The sequence below is a fragment of the Colletotrichum spaethianum genome (assembly GCF_022836535.1).
Source record: "Colletotrichum spaethianum MAFF 239500 DNA, contig01, whole genome shotgun sequence".
Lineage (NCBI taxonomy): Eukaryota > Fungi > Ascomycota > Sordariomycetes > Glomerellales > Glomerellaceae > Colletotrichum > Colletotrichum spaethianum.
In genome coordinates this window covers 208,233-226,439 of record NW_026054771.1, presented here as the reverse complement: position 1 = coordinate 226,439, position 18,207 = coordinate 208,233, and the positions used below count along the sequence as shown (strand labels likewise).

General features: G+C 55.8%; 7 protein-coding genes across 7 annotated transcripts; 2 read left to right on the top strand and 5 right to left on the bottom strand.

Annotated features, from left to right (window-relative positions):
* Positions 1-192: 192 nt before the first annotated feature.
* ColSpa_00059 (lipid-translocating exporter-like protein RTA1) lies at positions 193-1,467 on the top strand (the record flags this gene model as incomplete). Its single annotated transcript, XM_049266271.1, has 4 exons — positions 193-211; positions 272-371; positions 464-610; positions 699-1,467. 4 exons carry the CDS (start codon positions 193-195, stop codon positions 1,465-1,467), a joined length of 1,035 nt encoding a protein of 344 aa, XP_049122228.1.
* A 4,991-nt stretch (positions 1,468-6,458) lies between these two features.
* Positions 6,459-7,211, top strand: ColSpa_00058 (uncharacterized protein; the record flags this gene model as incomplete). The annotated part of the gene is made up of 1 exon (XM_049266270.1): positions 6,459-7,211. The coding sequence occupies one exon, from the start codon at positions 6,459-6,461 to the stop codon at positions 7,209-7,211; it is 753 nt and encodes a 250-aa protein (XP_049122227.1).
* A 5,695-nt stretch (positions 7,212-12,906) lies between these two features.
* ColSpa_00057 (thioredoxin-1) lies at positions 12,907-13,884 on the bottom strand (the record flags this gene model as incomplete). The annotated part of the gene is made up of 1 exon (XM_049266269.1): positions 12,907-13,884. The coding sequence occupies one exon, from the start codon at positions 13,882-13,884 to the stop codon at positions 12,907-12,909; it is 978 nt and encodes a 325-aa protein (XP_049122226.1).
* A 701-nt stretch (positions 13,885-14,585) lies between these two features.
* On the bottom strand, positions 14,586-15,493 carry ColSpa_00056 (putative methyltransferase; the record flags this gene model as incomplete). The annotated part of the gene is given in 3 exon segments (XM_049266268.1): positions 14,586-15,137; positions 15,205-15,374; positions 15,394-15,493. The coding sequence occupies 3 exon segments, from the start codon at positions 15,491-15,493 to the stop codon at positions 14,586-14,588; spliced, it is 822 nt and encodes a 273-aa protein (XP_049122225.1).
* A 296-nt stretch (positions 15,494-15,789) lies between these two features.
* Positions 15,790-16,791, bottom strand: ColSpa_00055 (mitochondrial basic amino acids transporter; the record flags this gene model as incomplete). The annotated part of the gene is made up of 1 exon (XM_049266267.1): positions 15,790-16,791. The coding sequence occupies one exon, from the start codon at positions 16,789-16,791 to the stop codon at positions 15,790-15,792; it is 1,002 nt and encodes a 333-aa protein (XP_049122224.1).
* Positions 16,792-16,861: 70 nt separating this feature from the next.
* On the bottom strand, positions 16,862-17,176 carry ColSpa_00054 (uncharacterized protein; the record flags this gene model as incomplete). Its single annotated transcript, XM_049266266.1, has 1 exon — positions 16,862-17,176. One exon carries the CDS (start codon positions 17,174-17,176, stop codon positions 16,862-16,864), a length of 315 nt encoding a protein of 104 aa, XP_049122223.1.
* An 803-nt stretch (positions 17,177-17,979) lies between these two features.
* On the bottom strand, positions 17,980-18,195 carry ColSpa_00053 (uncharacterized protein; the record flags this gene model as incomplete). Its single annotated transcript, XM_049266265.1, has 1 exon — positions 17,980-18,195. The coding sequence occupies one exon, from the start codon at positions 18,193-18,195 to the stop codon at positions 17,980-17,982; it is 216 nt and encodes a 71-aa protein (XP_049122222.1).
* Between the last annotated feature and the right edge of the window lie 12 nt (positions 18,196-18,207).

Sequence of the window (18,207 nt, the reverse complement as noted above, 5' to 3'; positions counted from 1 at the left end):
GTGGAGGATATATATCACGGGCGACTCTCGTCTCCATGGTGGTGGTCCCGGGAACGATTTATACGAGTGCTCGCGAGACTGCACTTTTACTGCTAGCCTCTGCATGGTCTTCGGCTTTACCTGGTGGACTTTTTGAGACGTTAAAAAAGAGTAGCGACCATAGTGGAAGAGATTGGTTAGTCGACAGACAGCATGGCGGACGGCAGCTACGGTAAGTCGGCAGAACCAGGTTCTTCCTCCATGTCACCCCATTTAACGAATGGAAACGCAGTCGACGGGAGCTACTTCTTCTACGCCCCCAATAAGGGCGCGCCCTTTTTCTTCGCGATAGCGTTTGCCGCGTCTGGCATCCTGCACTTTTGGCAATGCTAGTAAGTGCTCGCGGCGAGATGATTGCTTTGTCGTTTGGTAGCTCGCCAAATCCCGGTGTGGCCCGCCTCGCTGACGTGTGTTGTATACACAGCCGCTACAAGTTCTTCAAGGTCACGGGTCTGTTTTCGTTCTGCTGCCTGCTCTTCACGGTGGGCTTTGCCTTCCGGATATATGGCGCGTGGAACTACGATAACCTGAACACCTTCATCGTGACGGTTTGCCTGGTGTATGCAGCCCCGTGAGTAGACTTCCCACCAGCCCCGCGCGCCATGTGTGAGCATTCCATGAGAAAGACCGTCGACTCACTAGTACACACCATGCGACAGACCCCTCCTCGAGCTGGCAAACTACCACATCCTCGGCCGCGTGCTCTACTACGTGCCCTACTGCTCGCCACTCCACCCGGGCCGCGTGCTGAGCACCTTTGCCTTCTTCTCGGCCATCGTCGAGAGCCTGAACGGGTGGGGCGCGAGCTACAGCGCGAACCAGTCCCTCTCGGACGGGGAGATGGCGACGGGCCACGCGCTCGTCAAGGCGAGCCTGCTGTTGCAGATCTTTGTGATTGCTTGCTTCGTCGTCCTGGCCGTCACGTTCCAGCGGCGCTGCGCGCGGGCCGGCGTCGCGGGCCGGCGCGGGGTCCAGGGCCCGCTGGTCACGCTGTACGTCAGCGTCGTGCTGATCCTGACGCGGACGACGTACCGGATCGTCGAGTACTTTGGCGTCGCGGATCTGCGCTGGGACGCGGACGTGGACGTCGCCAAGGTGTCGCCGGCGATCCGGTACGAGTGGTTCTTTTACGTGTTCGAGGCGAGCCTCATGCTGGCCAACGTCGTCATGTTCAACGTGCGGCACCCGCGCAGGTACCTGCCGGCCAAGTACACGGTGTACCTCGCCAAGGACGGGGTCACGGAGGTGGACGGGCCGGGGTGGAAGGACCCGCGGCCGTTTTGGGTGACGGTGGTGGATCCGTTCGATCTGGTTGGTGTGGCGCGCGGGCGGGATCGCAAGTTGGACCGGTTTTGGGAGGCGGACGTTGGCGAGGCGGGAGGAGGGGAGGCGGGGCGCAAGGCAAGCAAGGGGAGCGATGCCGTGTGAGAGTACGTGCATGGGAGTTTGTTTGTGCGTGCGTGCGTGCGTGCTTGTTTGAAATATTTCTGCGGTTCCGCTGGTTCGGAATGTCTGGTGTGGCCGCGCAGCCTCCGTCCGTATCCGCTCTTTGCGTACCTTGGTGGTTACATGGTATTACCGGTATCCCATAGAAGAGCCATCGAGACTTTTTCTTTCTTTTCTTCCAGGATGCTGTTGCGAGAATCCCGAGCGACGTGAGCCCACAGCACTGACGATGCCGGTAGCCTTCGTTCCCGAGCAGGGCTGAGGTGGCTTGGCTGACGAACCATCTGACCAGACTTGAGACGACGAGGGCTCCGAAGGCTACGGAGAAACCATCCGAACCATGCTCGAGCCCCGAGCGAGGCGGAGGAGGCGTAGGGGTACAGTGACGCTGGCACAGCGACGAAAATGCTCGAGGTCGGCAGCCCCGTGCATCGTCAGGGCCGGGGAGAGCGAAGGTATGGTTTTGGGCAAAAGGAAGTCGTCCATGTGTGGTAGTGGTGCTCGAGGCGATGGAGTCCGGGACATGGGGGTGGAGTGAGGTCGATATCCAAGTGCGATGATCACGACGCTGCCGCTCGATGCCCGGGCGGTGGTGAGGCAGAAGGACGACAACCAAAGGCGGCGGGATATCGATTGAATCTTAACTGCGGTAAGGAGCCGCCGGATTCCTGGGGGACTCGAAAATGGGCCGGCGAGCTCGAAATATAGAAGCGGAGAGGCGGTGCTCGTAGGGCCTCTTCCTGAATCCTAGTTCCTGAACGGGCGGCAGCGCCTCAGGGCCGCGCTTGCGGCGTCTGTCTGATGGAAGCGCGCTTACGACACCGCGCCGAAGAGTGTTCTTGGGGCTACAAGGACGCGGATGCCACGCAAGGATCCGGGATTCCGGTGAATGAAGTTCAAAAACAGAAGAGGCACGACGCCGAGGGCGGGCTCGGGAGGTGGATGGTTCGGGGACCGGAGGAAGATGGGGGATGGTTGAGGCGGAACAAGTGGGGCGTTTCTGGTGGAGATCGACTGGACTGTGCCCGCCTGGGATAAAAATAGAGAGGCTCAAGCCAGCTTTGCCCGAGTAGTAAGTACTACAGGATAGTACATAGTACCCATGGAAAGTGGCGAGTACCGGGTATCGTAACATGACTGATAGCTGCGATGCCACCGGTGCGTGACCTTGGCGGTGGAAGACAAACCGAGTTAAGACGAAGCAGTGAAGCAAGCGGGAGCAGTTTGGCTTGGGCAATATTGTAATTTGACATACGTCGGCATTCATCCAGAGTTCAAACGGCTTTTTCCAGGGGCTCATTTCACTCATTCCGTCATGACGGGGGGCCCGCTTGTTCACTATCGAGATGGCAATTTGCATCCTTCGGATCGGTACCCTGCCTCTGGCTCACAGCGTTTAACCGACACCGGCGAAGCCCCGAATCCAAAGGCCGCCCAATGCTGTTTTGGAGTTAGCCCAGTGACTGTGGCCTGGGTACATTGCACATACGGCAGTATGTCAAGGGACGGAGCTATGAATGCCGTGCAGCAGCAGTGTCTTGGGTGGCTGGGTTGTTTGGGTGCTGACGGGCCCCCCACCCATGGAAGTCAGATTCGAAGATTCCATCATGTGTTGTTGTTCCCTCGTCCAAGCCCCCCCTCCCGGTTATGCTGATCCGACGGCATCTGTGTAATCTGACTGTCAGGGAACCTCGGCATACCTACGCTAGTTGTACTGCCGGTGCCACTTTGGCTGTAGGTTGAGGCATTTGCTGAGGGAGGAGCATCTCATCCTTCGCGGGCGAGTGACATGAGCGGCATGCAAAAGAATTTTTTCTTTCTTATATGGCTGCCTGATTGTTGAACCACGAACGAGACGCGGCCCCACGCAGCCACGGACGAGGGTTGGTTCGGCCTCCGGAGACTATTGCCCTCGGCCCTCCAATCAAGTCCATCGTGAGGGTCGGGGGGACGACAGACTTGGCCCCGTTGATTGGCAGTTGCCGGGACTGATCTGCAGACTCAATGGGACGGACGGACGGACGGGGGAGACGTCGTGGGGCGAATGTCACCACCAGGACGCCCGACAAGTCGGGCCACCATGGGCCGGATGCGCGACCTCTACCTACTCCTCTTATGTACTGCGGTAGGTATTTGCCTCGCTCGTCTACTAGTGGCGCGGCACGCACCCGTCTTGTCAAACCGCGGATCAGTGATGCCAGATCTGATGCGACGAGAGAGCGTGGACGGAAGAGGGTGAGATCACCCGCAAATCACTAGCCGGTACCCGACTGCGGCAGCTGAGCTGAGACGAAGCGAGTCTGCTCCCTAGGTACGGTATCAGTGCGGCGGTCTTGTCATCCTACATAGTAGTTTAAGTAGGCCTACAATATACATCGTACAAGCTGCTGGATGCTTACGAAACGGTGGATTTGGTGGATTTGCCTCTGGCTCTCGTATTTGCGAGTGGCAAAGATGAGTGAATAGCGGAGACAGCTCTACGGCAATACTGGAGTGTACCTCATCATTCATGTCACACGGCTGCTTCAGGCTGCTATGTATGATACTCGAGCCGCCTCTTCAAACACTGATAGGGGACATCGCCGCTGATGCCCGCACAAGGAAGCGGCTGCATCTCAATGGCCAAGGGGCCGGGGGATTCATGTCAACCAAGGTACATAGATAGCCGTCCTCTGTATACTATACGTAGGGGGTGACGAGATGGTTCAGGGTTGTTTGAGAGGGGCCTGTACCCTGTCTCGACTCTCCCGCAGGGCTCCCCCCCCCCCCAATGTTCCGAAGGATATCGGTGCAACACTACAATAGTGGCAGTTTGGACGGCGTCTTCCTCAGTCAGCACTGCCGCCGCAACGGAAGTCCACCGGTCTAGCATGGGGCATGTTGTTATTGTTATTCACGGTATCGCCAGCCCTGAGTTTCTACCTTGTTTGGGAAAAAGTGCATCGAAACGTTTGGCTGCGGTACCGGTCTATCTCTGGGATGTTGGCAACTCACCGCAATCCACCACATCGTACGTCCTATGGTACAGGTACAGGATTCATGGGACCGACGACCCATCCACCCCCTGGAAGACGGAGGGAAAAGATACGTACCTTTCCACCGGTCTCCCGACTTACACTGCACTCCAGCCATGGCCCGCGTCCATGCAGGGGTTCTCATCCTTCCAACATCCCAAGCCAAGCTGGGCCAAGCCTCCCTCGCCATTCCGCCCTTTGGCTTTCCAAGTTGCTATGCACCTACGACCTGTACGTATGCAGTCCGCTGCTGCCCGCTCATTCCACCAAATCTCACCAGCCGACAATCTTGAGTTCGTTCTGGAAGGGCAACCCGCGCGGGGCCATCCCACCTTGCCTGGCCTTGCCTTGACAGACACCAACCAGACGACACCACAACACATCACATCACAACACGGACACGGCCAGACCGCCGCCATCGTGACCTCGATTCGAGCACCCCAGGCTGCGCGTTCCTCGTCTTCGCCCTTGACCTTGGCGTGTCATTTCTCGCTTCTCGCCGTATTCGGGCTCCCCTTTCGTCTTGTAGTGCCCCATGTCGCTCCATCCGCAACCCGAGGCATCGTCATTTCACTAAACCTTCATCTCGTGAGAGAGAAAGAAGGCGAAGGAGACGGATCCTTGATCAGAGGTCTGCTGGGTCTCTTCCCCTGCTTCGCCTACGGCATTCCATCTGAAGCTGGTACCATCGCCTGACGAGCGAGGCGCCGAGGGGCTGTACTTTTGCCGCATTGCAGTCCTTGCTCTGCTCTGCTTTGCTCTGCTCAAGCCCCAGACAGTCAGTCGACAACGTCCAAAGCTACTTGATGGACGGGACCCGGCGTTTGGGACGTGCTCTGCATCAAACTACCTCATCTCACTTTACCGCTTCCGACTTGCCATTCATTACCCACAGATACGGGTCACTCACACGGGGTTTTTTTTTTATTCTGCTGCCTCAGCCGCCCTCCACATTCTTTACACCTCTTCCCGTTTCCCACACCTCCCCTCCCCGACTCCCGCCTTGCCCATCGCCTCGCGTCAGGACCTGACCCGACCAATCCTTGTTCCCCCGGGCCCCTCCTGGCGTCCTTGTCCCCCATCTCTCGGACACCCTGCGCCGGTTCTGCTGGCTTGAGGCCCTCCTCCTGAGTCCTGTCCAGATCTTTGCCGGGGCGGTGTCTTGACTTGTTCCGCCACAAACCTCTCTCCCCTTCCTTCGAATTCCTCTTGGGGCCGCTACTCACCTGCCCAAACTCAACACACTCCTTTCCCCCATTCCAGTCTAGCTGGGTTGCTTCGGCCTTTGGCATTCCCAGAGTTCTTGAGGAGAGAACATCCGCTTACATCAGAGGGATGGACCGCAGCACCCCAATCTGACCTTGCCTCTCTCCCCATCACCAGGCACAACCAGTAACAAAACTACACTTAGAGTCTCACTTGATCTACTGGCTGCCCGTTTGTTGCACCACATCACGCATACCTTTGACACTAGCGTCCAAGCCCAAGCTCGGCCCCGTACGTACCGATACTGGCATCACCTTTCCATCCATCCGATTGCATCTCCGCTTGGTCCCAATTCTACGCTAGCTCAGACCGCCGTCGAATCAAGGCACCCCCCTCCTCATCTGCCTCCCGTCCCAGATATCAACCACGGACGTCCCCCCTTTTGCAATGAGCGCTCTCTGGAGGACAGAACCTATCCCGTCTCAGTCACACCACGATATGGCGTCAAATTCGAGCCGTCGGCCCCAAATCTTTGTACACTTCGAGTTTGGGGTCTCCTTTTCACCTAGGCATGCTCCCAACCAACACTCCGTCACCTACGTCTCTCGTGGCTTTCGCGATCGAGCTCAACATTTCCCCAGACAAGTTCCCCCGCCGAATACAAACTATCTGGCAGAACCCGCCCACCAACCGTTTCAACAAACACGATCTTCGCCTCCTATCCAAGAGTACTATCAACCTCAGCCCCAACCAATGCTGCCACAGTACGAACCCAGCAGGCAGTCTCGACAGGGAAGTCGCTCGACTTCATCACACGAGAGAGGCAGCTCTGCTCCTCCACCCTGGAACGAGAGCCCATGGGATGCCGAGCCAGACGCTCTTGGTAGCTCAGCACTACCGCACCAAAAACCACGCGCCCAGAACGCCCCTGATTTCTGGAAAGCACTGCCTGAAGTTCCCTCACGCTTCCGACTTGGGGAAGACGAGTTGCCTTGGTCAGCATCAGCGTGGCCGGGCGAGTTTGGTGTGCCGGACGATTTCGACGTTGACGACTATTCTTCCGAGTTGTCCATGAAGTTTCGTGACGTCTCCCTGACCAGCGCCGCGCCAAACCCCAAAGACAGGGACGACCTAAGACGGAGACAAGAGCTGGAAGCGCTGTCTGCAGCAATGATGACGGTGGACAATGGGTTTGAGAACCAATGGTGGTACCAGGGGGAGCGGCAACAGACGACTCCGCTGGCGGGAGACCTGCTCACATCCGCGGCATATGCTACCGCAACGGCGAGTGCGGAAGCCGTACCACAAACACCTGTACAGCAACCCAGCTACGACAGCAGAGAGTCTATGGGATGGGCAACCGTCCCGGATGACCCTCACGTTAGCAGGGTGAGTGCTTCCGTGTATGACCCGAGTGTTCTGGTCTCGCCCATGTCGGAGTATGCAAGCCCGCGCATCCACCGCTCGATGACTACTAGATCTGAGGAGCTGTTCCTGTATAACTAAAGGACGTTTGAGAGAAGGATATGGATATTGGAAATTAAGCACGGCGTCCGGTTATCATTCAATGGGTTGAATCATGGAGATTGCAAGGCGTAGCACATTCGCCACGGCAGAGTCTGGAGAGTAGCACTGCCTGGTTACGGACGTGGAATTTTGGCCCATGTCGCGGAGGAGGATATATCCCATAAAGCCAAGTCTTAGGTATCAAGCTTGGCTTGGCGGACAGAGGAAGACTACAGCTCTCCACTGCCGCCCAAAATAATATTTCTACATCTACAAAGCTCTGGTTTCTTCCGCCCTGGGACACATTGTCCAACGCATGAACCACGCCATCAGCAGAATCTCATCAGGGAGGCAACGAAGCGGACCAGACATACATAGCGTCCGAGAAAGGCAGTCGATTCGGTGGAGCAACTTATTACAGCAATAAGTCCTGGCTGAGCTGATCCTGGTCGGCCAATAAGGAAAACGACCGATACCTCGCATGCAACCATTATGCGATGGACTCTGCTGATGTGGGGAGCAACAACACCAGCCAAACATGGGTTGCGTGACTAACGGATTGACAAGACTTCAAAGTCTGCCCAAATCGACACGACTGCCTCACATCATCGCCAGATGTAGAAAGGCACTATGCACTATGAACTGGCTTCGGCAACCGTCACAGTGAACAGGGCCGTGCTGCTGACCGCTACCCTAGGATGACAGCTTCTTGCTCGACGAAGCGGTTGAGATCAAAGAAATTGCACGCCACGCCGTTGCGCCATGTACGACCGTTGTGACTTGTATGTCGCAGAATCCCGCACCGCCTTGAAACATATCGCCCTGGCCTTTTCTCCTCTGTGTCCAGCGACGCTAACCTCCATCACCTGCGGCGCGGGCTCATGGGGCTCACTAAGGACGCTGCGTTGTACAAGATGCCTCGGCCATTTTCAGCTGGATGGGCTGTTGGACGTCAGAGAAAACCGGAGATGCGTGGCAGCCTATTGATATTGATGTCACCTTCCATTGGATACTTCGTCCCCCGTCAAGAGTGGGAGTCTCTCTAACCTGGCAAGGCCTCTAGAACCGTGACACACCGACAGGACTAATACCACTCGAGCTCATGTACCGGGGTCAAGGTTTGGGAAATGCCCCCGACAATCCGGATCAAGTGGCCACAAGCGTCTCCGGACACCGAACTCGGTGCTAATGTCGGCTCACTCGCTTGTGCAGGAAGACGGTTTCCATATTGAACGGCTTGCGTGGCGGCTACGGCGCTCCTCTATTTACCTCATCCTCCTACATCTCTCCCGCCGCGCGCTGAGGCCACATTTCGTGGCCTATAGCTCGTCTCTCAGAGCTGACATGGGGAGTCATTACTTGGTTGCTACATCGACTGGGCCATCGATCGGCCCAGAAGACGGGGCCAGACCTTTGGTTGAAACGGTGTGTCAATGTTTCTGAGACTCTCGACAAAGTTTTTCGTACCAATTCCGAGTGATGTTAGGCGGCAGTTGTGGTTCCAGAGTAGCGTGTTTGTCGATATGGAAGCTGTTTAAAGAAGACGAGTGACAAGGGCATTTTGAAACGGGGACGACTGTCAACCACAAACACGCCGGGGCAACCCGGCCGGCTCGCTTGTTTCACCCCATGAAGCGCGGGGGATCTCATGGGATGACACCCATCGGTACGACCCTCTAGAGCAGAACCGTCCTGGAAATCCTTGCCATTCCATGATTCGAAACCCTCTTTGGATCTGCGCATGATCCTCGGGTCTATGTGAACGTCTAAAGCTTATTGTTCTTCAATTCAGAAGAAACGGCCTCTTTCTCCCACGGCCATGTCTTGTCTTCTTGATACCCCGCGGTGGGACCGACGGCCAGACAAGCAGCGGTGTCCTGGAGAGGAGTAGGTGCCAGGTCGGGTCGAAGGCTCCTTTTCACGGGTTTGTCGTGGAAGCCGGCTCTGGATAGGGGGACCTTTGGCTAGACTGATATTGCTATTCGAGGACGTAACAAGGCCCGCTCTCGGGCTACGTCGTTGGAAAGGCTGTGTAACCGCGGTGGATGGAGAAGGCGTCGATTTCGCGTATAGGGTTTAGTGTCACATTCATAGAAGGTATCCCCTATTCGGCGCTCACAGGGTCGCATTGCAATGGACTCGGAGAGCATAATATCGAAACACCAAGGTCGGCCAGGCGGTTCTCTCTGGCCAGGTTGCGACACAAGGCCCGCGTCAAAGAACTCGATTGGATGCTGGAGTGCTCCGGTGCGGTAGGCTGTTGTGGTTTCACGTTTCAAGTTCTGGTCTCTGTCTCCTTGTCCAGGTCGATCCACGATCCTTGGCTCGGGCGGGCGTGAATCCATTTCTTGCTTTGGAAGAGTTTCTTTTTGCTCCTGTTGCATTGTAATGATGCCAAACGTCTTGTTTCATGTAGCCTCTCTGACTCGGAGACGGAGCTGGGAGACTCCAGGCCGCGGAGAGCGGGATCGGGGCTGGGCGAGGTTGATGGGAAGACAGGTAGGCGGCCCACTAAGAGACTATGCGTATGTCGACTTTCCTACAACACGAACTAATGACACGACGGAATGGTAAGATTCCGCTGTTTCAATGTAGGTCGAGATGGTCGGTTGCGTCAAGGATCGAATCCCTCGTCTCTCTCTGAGCTCTGGGCTTCAGAACGGCTACCTACCTGGTATGATCAAGCCTTTCTCGTAATAACATGGTGGCTTCTCAAGCGGACCATGTTCTGGAGGCTTCCATCACTCATCGAGTAATCAAGCCCAGACAAGGGGCTGGTGACGGGAAGAGAAGACGGTAAATCCGTAGTCTCGGCTCCAAGCCGCGCCGTTCGCAAGTCAGATTGTTGGAAGATTGTCTTCGGGGTGGCCGATGTATCCTCCTTCCTACACCAGGGCCGACAGCACGATGTCACACGCCACTGTGCGCTGAACTCAGCTGCCTAGTCTAGACGGTGCCTTACGCAGATCTGGATACTCGCTGATCTCGGAGGAGGAGTATGTGTAGAGTCCATGGCGGTAAGGTGGGTGTCGATGCTACACAACGATGAACCCGATCATCCTGCAGAAGCCATTTCACCTTCTAGCGAAGATGGATTTCACAGAGAAAGGCAGGTGATGGTGTCTTTGCGGTGGCCACAAGGTGGGCCTACCCATGATAGGAGACAAGGGTGTTCGGCCTAAGTTGACCGTCACTTCTTGAGAATCCTTCTCTGAACACTTGGGGGACGAACGGCGGTGTGAAGTGGACACAACGTAGGTGAGATGGTGTCAGTCCATAACGTGTGCTAGACAGTGGTATTCTGCTTCAGTGAGGAACGAACACAACTGCTCGACATCTTAGATCCCACCTTCGTGTTGATGCTCACTACTAGACGAAACCACAAGTCCGAGCATTAGAATTTACATACGAAGAACATCTTGTGAGCGATTGTAATTGGTACATGATTCTCTTCGAATTCTCCGTACGTAATGGATACGCTTCAGGAAAGGGATTCGAACACCAAGACAAGCGATAGCAGGACATGTATGTGGTAGGAACAGGGATGACGGAGGCGGCATATTTGCTCCGTGGCCAAGGAGCGTACTCTCCGAAGTTAGCCTGTCGTCGACCTTTTTGGGGGGATTTTCCATAGACCGGATTCTTAAGTGTACGAGCCACAGAAGACCGCAAGAGACAGATGGAACCTATATCCACGTAGTCTATATTGATTTGCGTGAGTGTCCTAACGATCGCACTCGTTTGGCGAACGTCTGTCGACGATTCCCTGTCACCCAAGTGCCTGTCCAATATCGACCCAAGACGCTGCTACACCCATTGAACTCATGAGACAAAAAGTGTATTCATACACGACTGAAAGTAGCTGACTTCAGCGTCTTTGTCGAACTATAGACTTACATATCATATCAAAGGTTGACTCAGATGTGAAGGGACGACTGCTTCACCGAATTACATGCTCAACTGTCAGTGGAGGCGGACACAGAGGGCCGAGACACGCCAAGTTTGAAGATCAAGAAGACACCGAAAGGCCAGAAGCCATCCCGGCTCATCACTATGTGGGTAGCCCAATCTGGGCAGGATTTCATCGACGCAAAGATGGAGGGGCTTCATGACGCCGACTTGCCCTTCAGCCAATGCTACGTCTCCTACTCACTTATCTTTGACGATTGTCAAGGAGGACGACTACCAAATCATGCAGTGGATCCTACTGAGCTGCTTTACCGGCAAAGAGGTTAAGAACACCAAGGTTCTTCTTGTACCTGCTGGGGAATCTCAACGGAAACCACAGCAAGACGAATGCCACGGATGAGTAGATCTCGGAAACCATCCCTTTGGATCTCTTCAGCCACCGAGGTCCAAAGCGCGTGCCTGGGGCTAGGAAAAATATTCCTATTCCCTATTACCTCTCCCAGTATCGGCCATGGGAAACATTTTCCAAGTAGCGGGCATGGGTAAGAGTTCCTTAGAGCGCATTTTTCTTTTCCAATACCGCCCAGTCAAGTGAAGATGCACACATCCATAGCATACTAAAACTCGATGTCATAGAGGTTATGTCTAATTCGAGCCCAATAACTGCCGTTCTTGTTACGTAGCTGGTCATGGAGACGTCTCAGTAGTAGCGCACTGGAGACCAAGCATCTCGTTGATACTGATCGACGTCGGATCAAGCTTGTTCAGCTGAAAACAGCTGCAACATCCGGCGGTCCCTTCAAATGCCGTCAATCTGACAGAATTTGGGTATACGTAAAGTTAAAAACAGAAATGGAAGCCTTGCAAGGTACTCCACACCCCCGTGGTGTATTGGCCCTCGGAGGTAAAGTTCCTCCTAATCAAGCACACGCCATAAAGCTCGGCCGTAGACCCTTGACCGCTTCTGCGAAGAGGTAACGGCCCGAGCGGTCAAACTGCTCCATTGATGCATATAATAGCCGCAAAAGATCGCAGAGGAGGCATTTGTCTGGCCGCGGGTGGTTAATTGAGCCTTGATGGGTCGACCATTAACCCGCTCCAACAACTCAGGCCTGCCATTTCAGAGCCAATCTGGATCCCGGCTCAATTCAGCCCTTAAGATGCGCGTCAATCCCTTATTCACAGGTGGAATCATTCGTCGGATGTCAACTTCTTGGGGAAAAGGGGTGTGGTCGCGCATGAAGGGAGGGGGAGCTGCATTTTAATTCTGCTGCCTGGAGGCGGGTACGTGTTGTAACGGGGTTGTTTGGACCCTAGTGTATGTGGGAAGGGATTCGGCCCTAATGGAGATGTACTCGAGCCGGATTGTTGATCCTTCAGAGAATTGATCCAATGTTTAATTTTGGACAACTAAGCTCGTTGCATTGTCTGTCACTGAAGGCGTTTGGGCATGGTTGGTGATCCTGCTCTCACATGGGAGGAACTGTCGACGGAGTTGATCGATACTGTAGACCCGTTTTGGGAATGTCACTCAAATCAAACGTAGCAAAATGAAATAAGAGCTAGGTGGAAATTGGCATCTTGGCTCGAAGATGCCTGCGCACTGTTGATGCTCGAGTTGAAAATGGTGCGTGATGCCTGGATACAAGCCTCCCAAAGCACTAAGGTATGTGTGTGTCGTCTATCTAATTATATTCAAATCTAGCAGAGACTTCTGAGATCCTATCTGGCTGCCTGTTCGTGTTGTACAAACACCGAGTCAAGGAGACAAGTGACCCAACCCCCATCACCCAATGACCTTCTCCGTCGCCTCGACATCCAGCTCGGCTCTCGGCTCTGACTGCAACGGCACAACCATCCCACCCGCACAAAGCGCTCCGCTTGTCATTGCAGGTGCGACAGCCTTGATCATGTTTCCGCAATCTCCGACTGCATACACCCCGCCAACGCTTGTTTCGCCAAACGGCGGCGTCGTCTTGATGTCCCCGTTCTCCGCCATCTCCAGTCCCAGCTGCTCCGCAAAAGGACCGTTGACCTTTGTGAATGGCGCGTGAGCTAGGAATCCCTCCGTGACTTCCTCGTCGTCATCCATGGTAAGCGTGACGCTTGCGTGGTGCCCGTCGTCGCCGCGAGCCATGCGCATCTTTGTGATCTTGCGGACGTCGAGTTTAAAGGGGTTGTTGGCTAGTGCAGCAATATCTGAGGCCAGAGACGAGTTGCCACTTGTGTAGATTGTGACTTGTTTCCCCAAGGGACGCGCCATGTATGCGATGTGCGTCGCCATCTTCAGGTTCCCCGTCATACCGAACGCCAGAACGCCAACCCTCTCCGCCCCGCGCTCTTCGAAGCCGTGGCAGAAGAGACAGTGAAAGATCCCGCGACCCCAGCAATCCCCATAACCCTGGATATCCGGCATTATATCAGTCACGCCGGTAGCCAGCACCAGCCGCCTGCCAAACCACGTCTTTCCCTGTGCGTCCTCCACCTTGAAGAGTCCCTCCCTGACCTTGGACGTCTTCAGGACCTCGACATCGGCAAAGGTCACGCTCTCCGCGTACCGAGACATGATGTCGTCCCTGGCCTTGGCGCGGAAGACGGCGGGCGAGACGTGGTCAAAGCCGAGGACGTTGTGCATATTCGTCGCGCGGGCGTTGCGGTACAGGCCCGAGTCGAAGAGGACCGAGGTATAGAGCTGACGGGAGAGGGCAGTCGCCGTAGCTAGACCGGCGGGCCCCGCGCCGATAATGAGAGCGTCGTGGAACATTGGGGCCGTGGTGTTGTGTGCCATCTGGAAAAGTGATAGTGTTGGAAGGAGTGCTTTGTAGAGGGATTGCATGTAAGTGTGACTGGTGTAATACCGCCTACATTTGCTTGTGTTCCGCAAAATACGATGCGATCTTCAACAAAAGCAAACCTTTGTCTTTATACTTCTTAGAACGACAGCGAAAACGTCGTGCGATTTGACATGCGGAGGCATGGGATGTCTCCGAGGGTAGAAGAAAGTTGCCGAGATAATCGGATCCGATGTGGGGCTAGCCGTGCCGGTGAGGCAAAAGTCTCCGAGAAAAGATGCCGATATGTGCGCGTGGAGACTTGGATGCCAGCGTGTATGAAACCCGGCACTATAACTAGACTGATTTTTCTTATTCACAACGTAACACAGGTTCACTAGATCAAAAGCAGTTATGGAAACCTGCTCATTTCCGTCATTTGTCATGGTTCAGGCCAGGGTTGTACGACAAATTGGTCGGGTAATCGCCGCCAGCACATTGTACAAGAACTATTATCTCTGCCAATCATCTTGTAAGGTTAATCAGAGGGTTGAGTTATAGCACCTATCTTCTATGCACCAGTCTACAAGTAAACGGAGGTTCGATTATGTGCTTGAGAGGAATTCGCTGACGAGTCTCAACCCTCGAACAGAACCAATAAGAAATGAAAGTAACAAACCCCAAGTATAAAGAACTATGCACGAGGCCAAAACCTCCTCACCGAAGCAGCAATGACCATCCTCCTATTAAGCCCCCCGGGTTTCCCAACGATATTCTCCGGGAAGTGACTGACCTCCTCGTTCTCAATATACACGAATCTTTCCGCGTCACACCCGACCCCCTCGAACCACCCCCTAAACAGCTCCTCGCTGAACTCGACGTGCCGGTTGGTAGTCTTAAGGACCTCGTGCGCAAACTGCTGATGGACGTCCTCATCTCTCACCCCCATCCCCGTCTCGATGGCGTTCACACCCTCCACGGCAATCAGCACACCCCCAGGCTTTACCCGCCGCGCAAGCAGCTCCAACATCCCCCTCGGATCATCGAGGTGATGCAACGCCATGGATATGATGACCACATCAAACCCTCCCTCGACGGCTAGCGAGCCGTCCGTCGTCAGATCCCCCGCGACGGCGTGGGCTTGGGCCGGCGAGTACCCCAGCTGGGCGGCGCAGTTGTTGAAGCGATCCACAATGGCGGGGGCGATGTCGATACCCAAGATCTCATCGACGAAGGGGGCGAGGGCCTGGGTGTTCACAAGCACAAGTTAGGGATGCGGTGAGTGAAGTGTGGTCGAGAATGGTAGAACGTACCCAGGACGCACCGCCATATGCGCATGCGTAGTCCAGAAGACGAACCGGGTTGGCTAGGTCACGTGGTCGGAAACCTAGATTCGGGCCCTGGGTGCGGAGGAAGCGGGTGAGTTGCTCGGCGAAGGCCTTGAGCCAGTCTTGTTCAAAGAAGGTATCGGCATTGGCACTGGCTTGAAGATTAGTACGAACGTAGGAAAACGTTAGAGAGCATGGGAAGGGGTTTGACAAACTCCCAGAAGTCGCGGTTGAGTTCCGCGAGGGACGTGGTTTGGGGCTCGGTTGAAGTCATGGCTGCGATTGGGGTTGTGAAGCTATGATTGCAACAGCTTCTAGTTTTGTCTAATATCTTTGAGAATACAATCCTTATCCTGGCGGGTCTAGTATTTTATACGTAAACTGCCCGCATCTTTTCTTTGATCGGTGCACTTAACCCCTTTCTGGCTGTCTGTGTGGCCGGAGAGTATTCGGCAACATTCCCAACCTGCGCGTATCGTGCGACCACCACGCGGAGACATTCAGAGCCCTCGGGGTAGACGCTAAGCCTGCGGACCGTTATTCAACAACGCTCTCATCAATCCATGACATTCAAAGCATTTGTGCCGCAGGCTCAACAGCAGCAGCAGGCCGTCTCCGGCCCTCGCCCATCTCATACATGGCCCATTCATACACTGCCCACTGGACCGCGTTGACGACGAAAGCCCGCACGCTACAGATTGTAAGGCCCCTAAAGAAGACCCGCATGCCCCCTTCGCGGTACGCTTCCCTGGCGACCTGAATTGCGCCCGCACGTTTGGGCGGCGGCGGCGGCTGTTGCTGCTGCTGCTGTGAGCCTTGTGCCCCGAGTAAGGGCGACGTCTCTGCTGATGTCCAAGTCTCAAACGCCTGCGTCTGTACACGGGTCTTTATGACGTCGAGCGGGAAGATGCTCGCCCACGTCACGATGCCGGCCAGGCCACCGCAGAGGAGCACTTTGGCCGCCTCCTCGCGCATATCTGTCTCCTTGACGCCATCGCCGCCGACGCCCATCCACCGCGTGCTGAGCTCGTAGGACCAGAAATAGAACCCGTACCCGATGCTGTCCCGCAGCGCAGTCACCGCGCCTCCAAAGTACAACCCCCGCACCCCCTCAGCGCGCCAGGCGTCCTTGGTGATGGTCCAACTCGAGGCGGGCGGTGAGGATAGCTGGGCGCGGCACTTGATCAGCTCGGTGGGGGTGCTTACGACCCAGGTGGCCAGGCCGCCAACGGCACCGGCGAGCCAGGTGGTCCAGAGGCTGGAGCGGACATCGAGGGCGCGGTTGAGGGCGGCCTCGGTGCGGTTGTAGGAGACGAAAAGGAGGGCATTGAGAGCGCCGTAGCCGAGGATCGGGGCGGCGGAGCCGGTGACGAGGGAGGCGGGGGATTCGAAGTGGCGGAGGTATGAAGTCGCGGCGACGGCGGGGGTCGGCAGCGGGGAGGTCGGAGTCGTGGCGGCGGCGACGACAGGGGCGGTTCGTGCTTGGAGGCGGACTTTGAGGAGGTCGAGGGGGTTGCCGATGATGATGCCCACGGCGCCGGAGATGTAGCCGGCCCAGAAGTCGGCGGACATGGCGGGTGTGGTGTCGTCGAGGAATTGGAGCAGTTGCAGTTGTGGGTAGTTGTTCAGCAGTGTGCTGAGATCAAGGGTCGTCGCTGTAGAGGGAATGGGTCTCGGGGTCGCGGTAGTGGTTGACCTTTGCCTGGGCGACGGCGATTCCGGTGATGATGCCGAGGTAGGAGAGCATCCATCCGCCGCCGGCTAGAGCCCAGAAGCGGGCATTCTTGAGGGGGTTCGGGTTCGGGGTGCGGACGCGGGCGAGGTACTGGTAGTGGGCGAAGTGGGTGAAGACGGTGCCGCCGAGTATGGAGGTCCAGTTGCCGGCGATCCAGAAGGTGTGGGCAGAGGGTGGACGGAGGAGCGGGGTTCCGGGGGAGGGGGAGGACGAGGAGGACATGGTGTTGTTGAGTTGCGTTCAGAGACCGAGGGGAAAGTTGCGGGGGGGCCGTTCGGGGTCCACTGTTTGAGTTGTTGCGGGCGGCGTTAGAGTCAAAGGACGAGCATGTGAAGATGCTGTTGTGGATTAGGCGCCGGAGGGGGTTCAATTCTTTGCTCTTTGCGACTAGGAAGCCAATTGAGTTCGGGAGCGGGCCGATTGACAGTGGAATGGCGATTAAGGGAAAGTCGAGAGTGACGAGGGAATTGGAATATGGAATTGATCAGGTTGCCAATGTCGAACGATTCTTGTTGGTGAGAATTTTGAGGTGTGAGCCAGGGAAAAACATCCGAGCTCACCCTCGTGCCTCCCCCCAATTGGAGCTTGCCTGATGCCAGGGGAGGGGGGGACCCTGGTGCTGCTGTGTGTTCGGGGTAACCTTGCACGGCATTAGCCATTCTCGGTGGATGCCTCACCGAAGCACACATTCGGTTCCTAGGTTAGGCTCGCGGGATAGGATGAACGGTTACGACAAACATCTGATTGTCATTGATTAATAGTGATTCGTGAATTAGGAGAACAGTAATATTGTTTACACGCGCAAGAATGCCAATGCTGATGTACACGCTGCACCTCACCTCATTGGATGCAGATATCCTCCCACAGTATACCCTCAACAACGGCTTCCCCATGCATAATGCCATGCAAGTATGCCTCTCCAATCAACCGATAACAAAAAGGCCCCGAGATGGATGAAACCGGCACCTCGCGAAGCACGACGGGCGATGGGCACCCGGCCAAGATCCAGACAGCATCACCGTCCTCTACCGACTGGCCCCGAGGCCGAGATACCCGCTGTCTGTCAAAAATGGCCGTCTCTCCCAGAGCGTCTCGAACACGAGGTTGACGTAGACCTGGCAGCGGTGCTTGAAGCTGTCGAACATGCTTTCCACTTCCTCCTTCTTGTTGCACCCTTGGAGCTGCTTGACGTAGGCCTTGATGTCGTCGCACGATGGCAAAGTCTTGCTGACGTCCGACATGGCGAGCCTCTT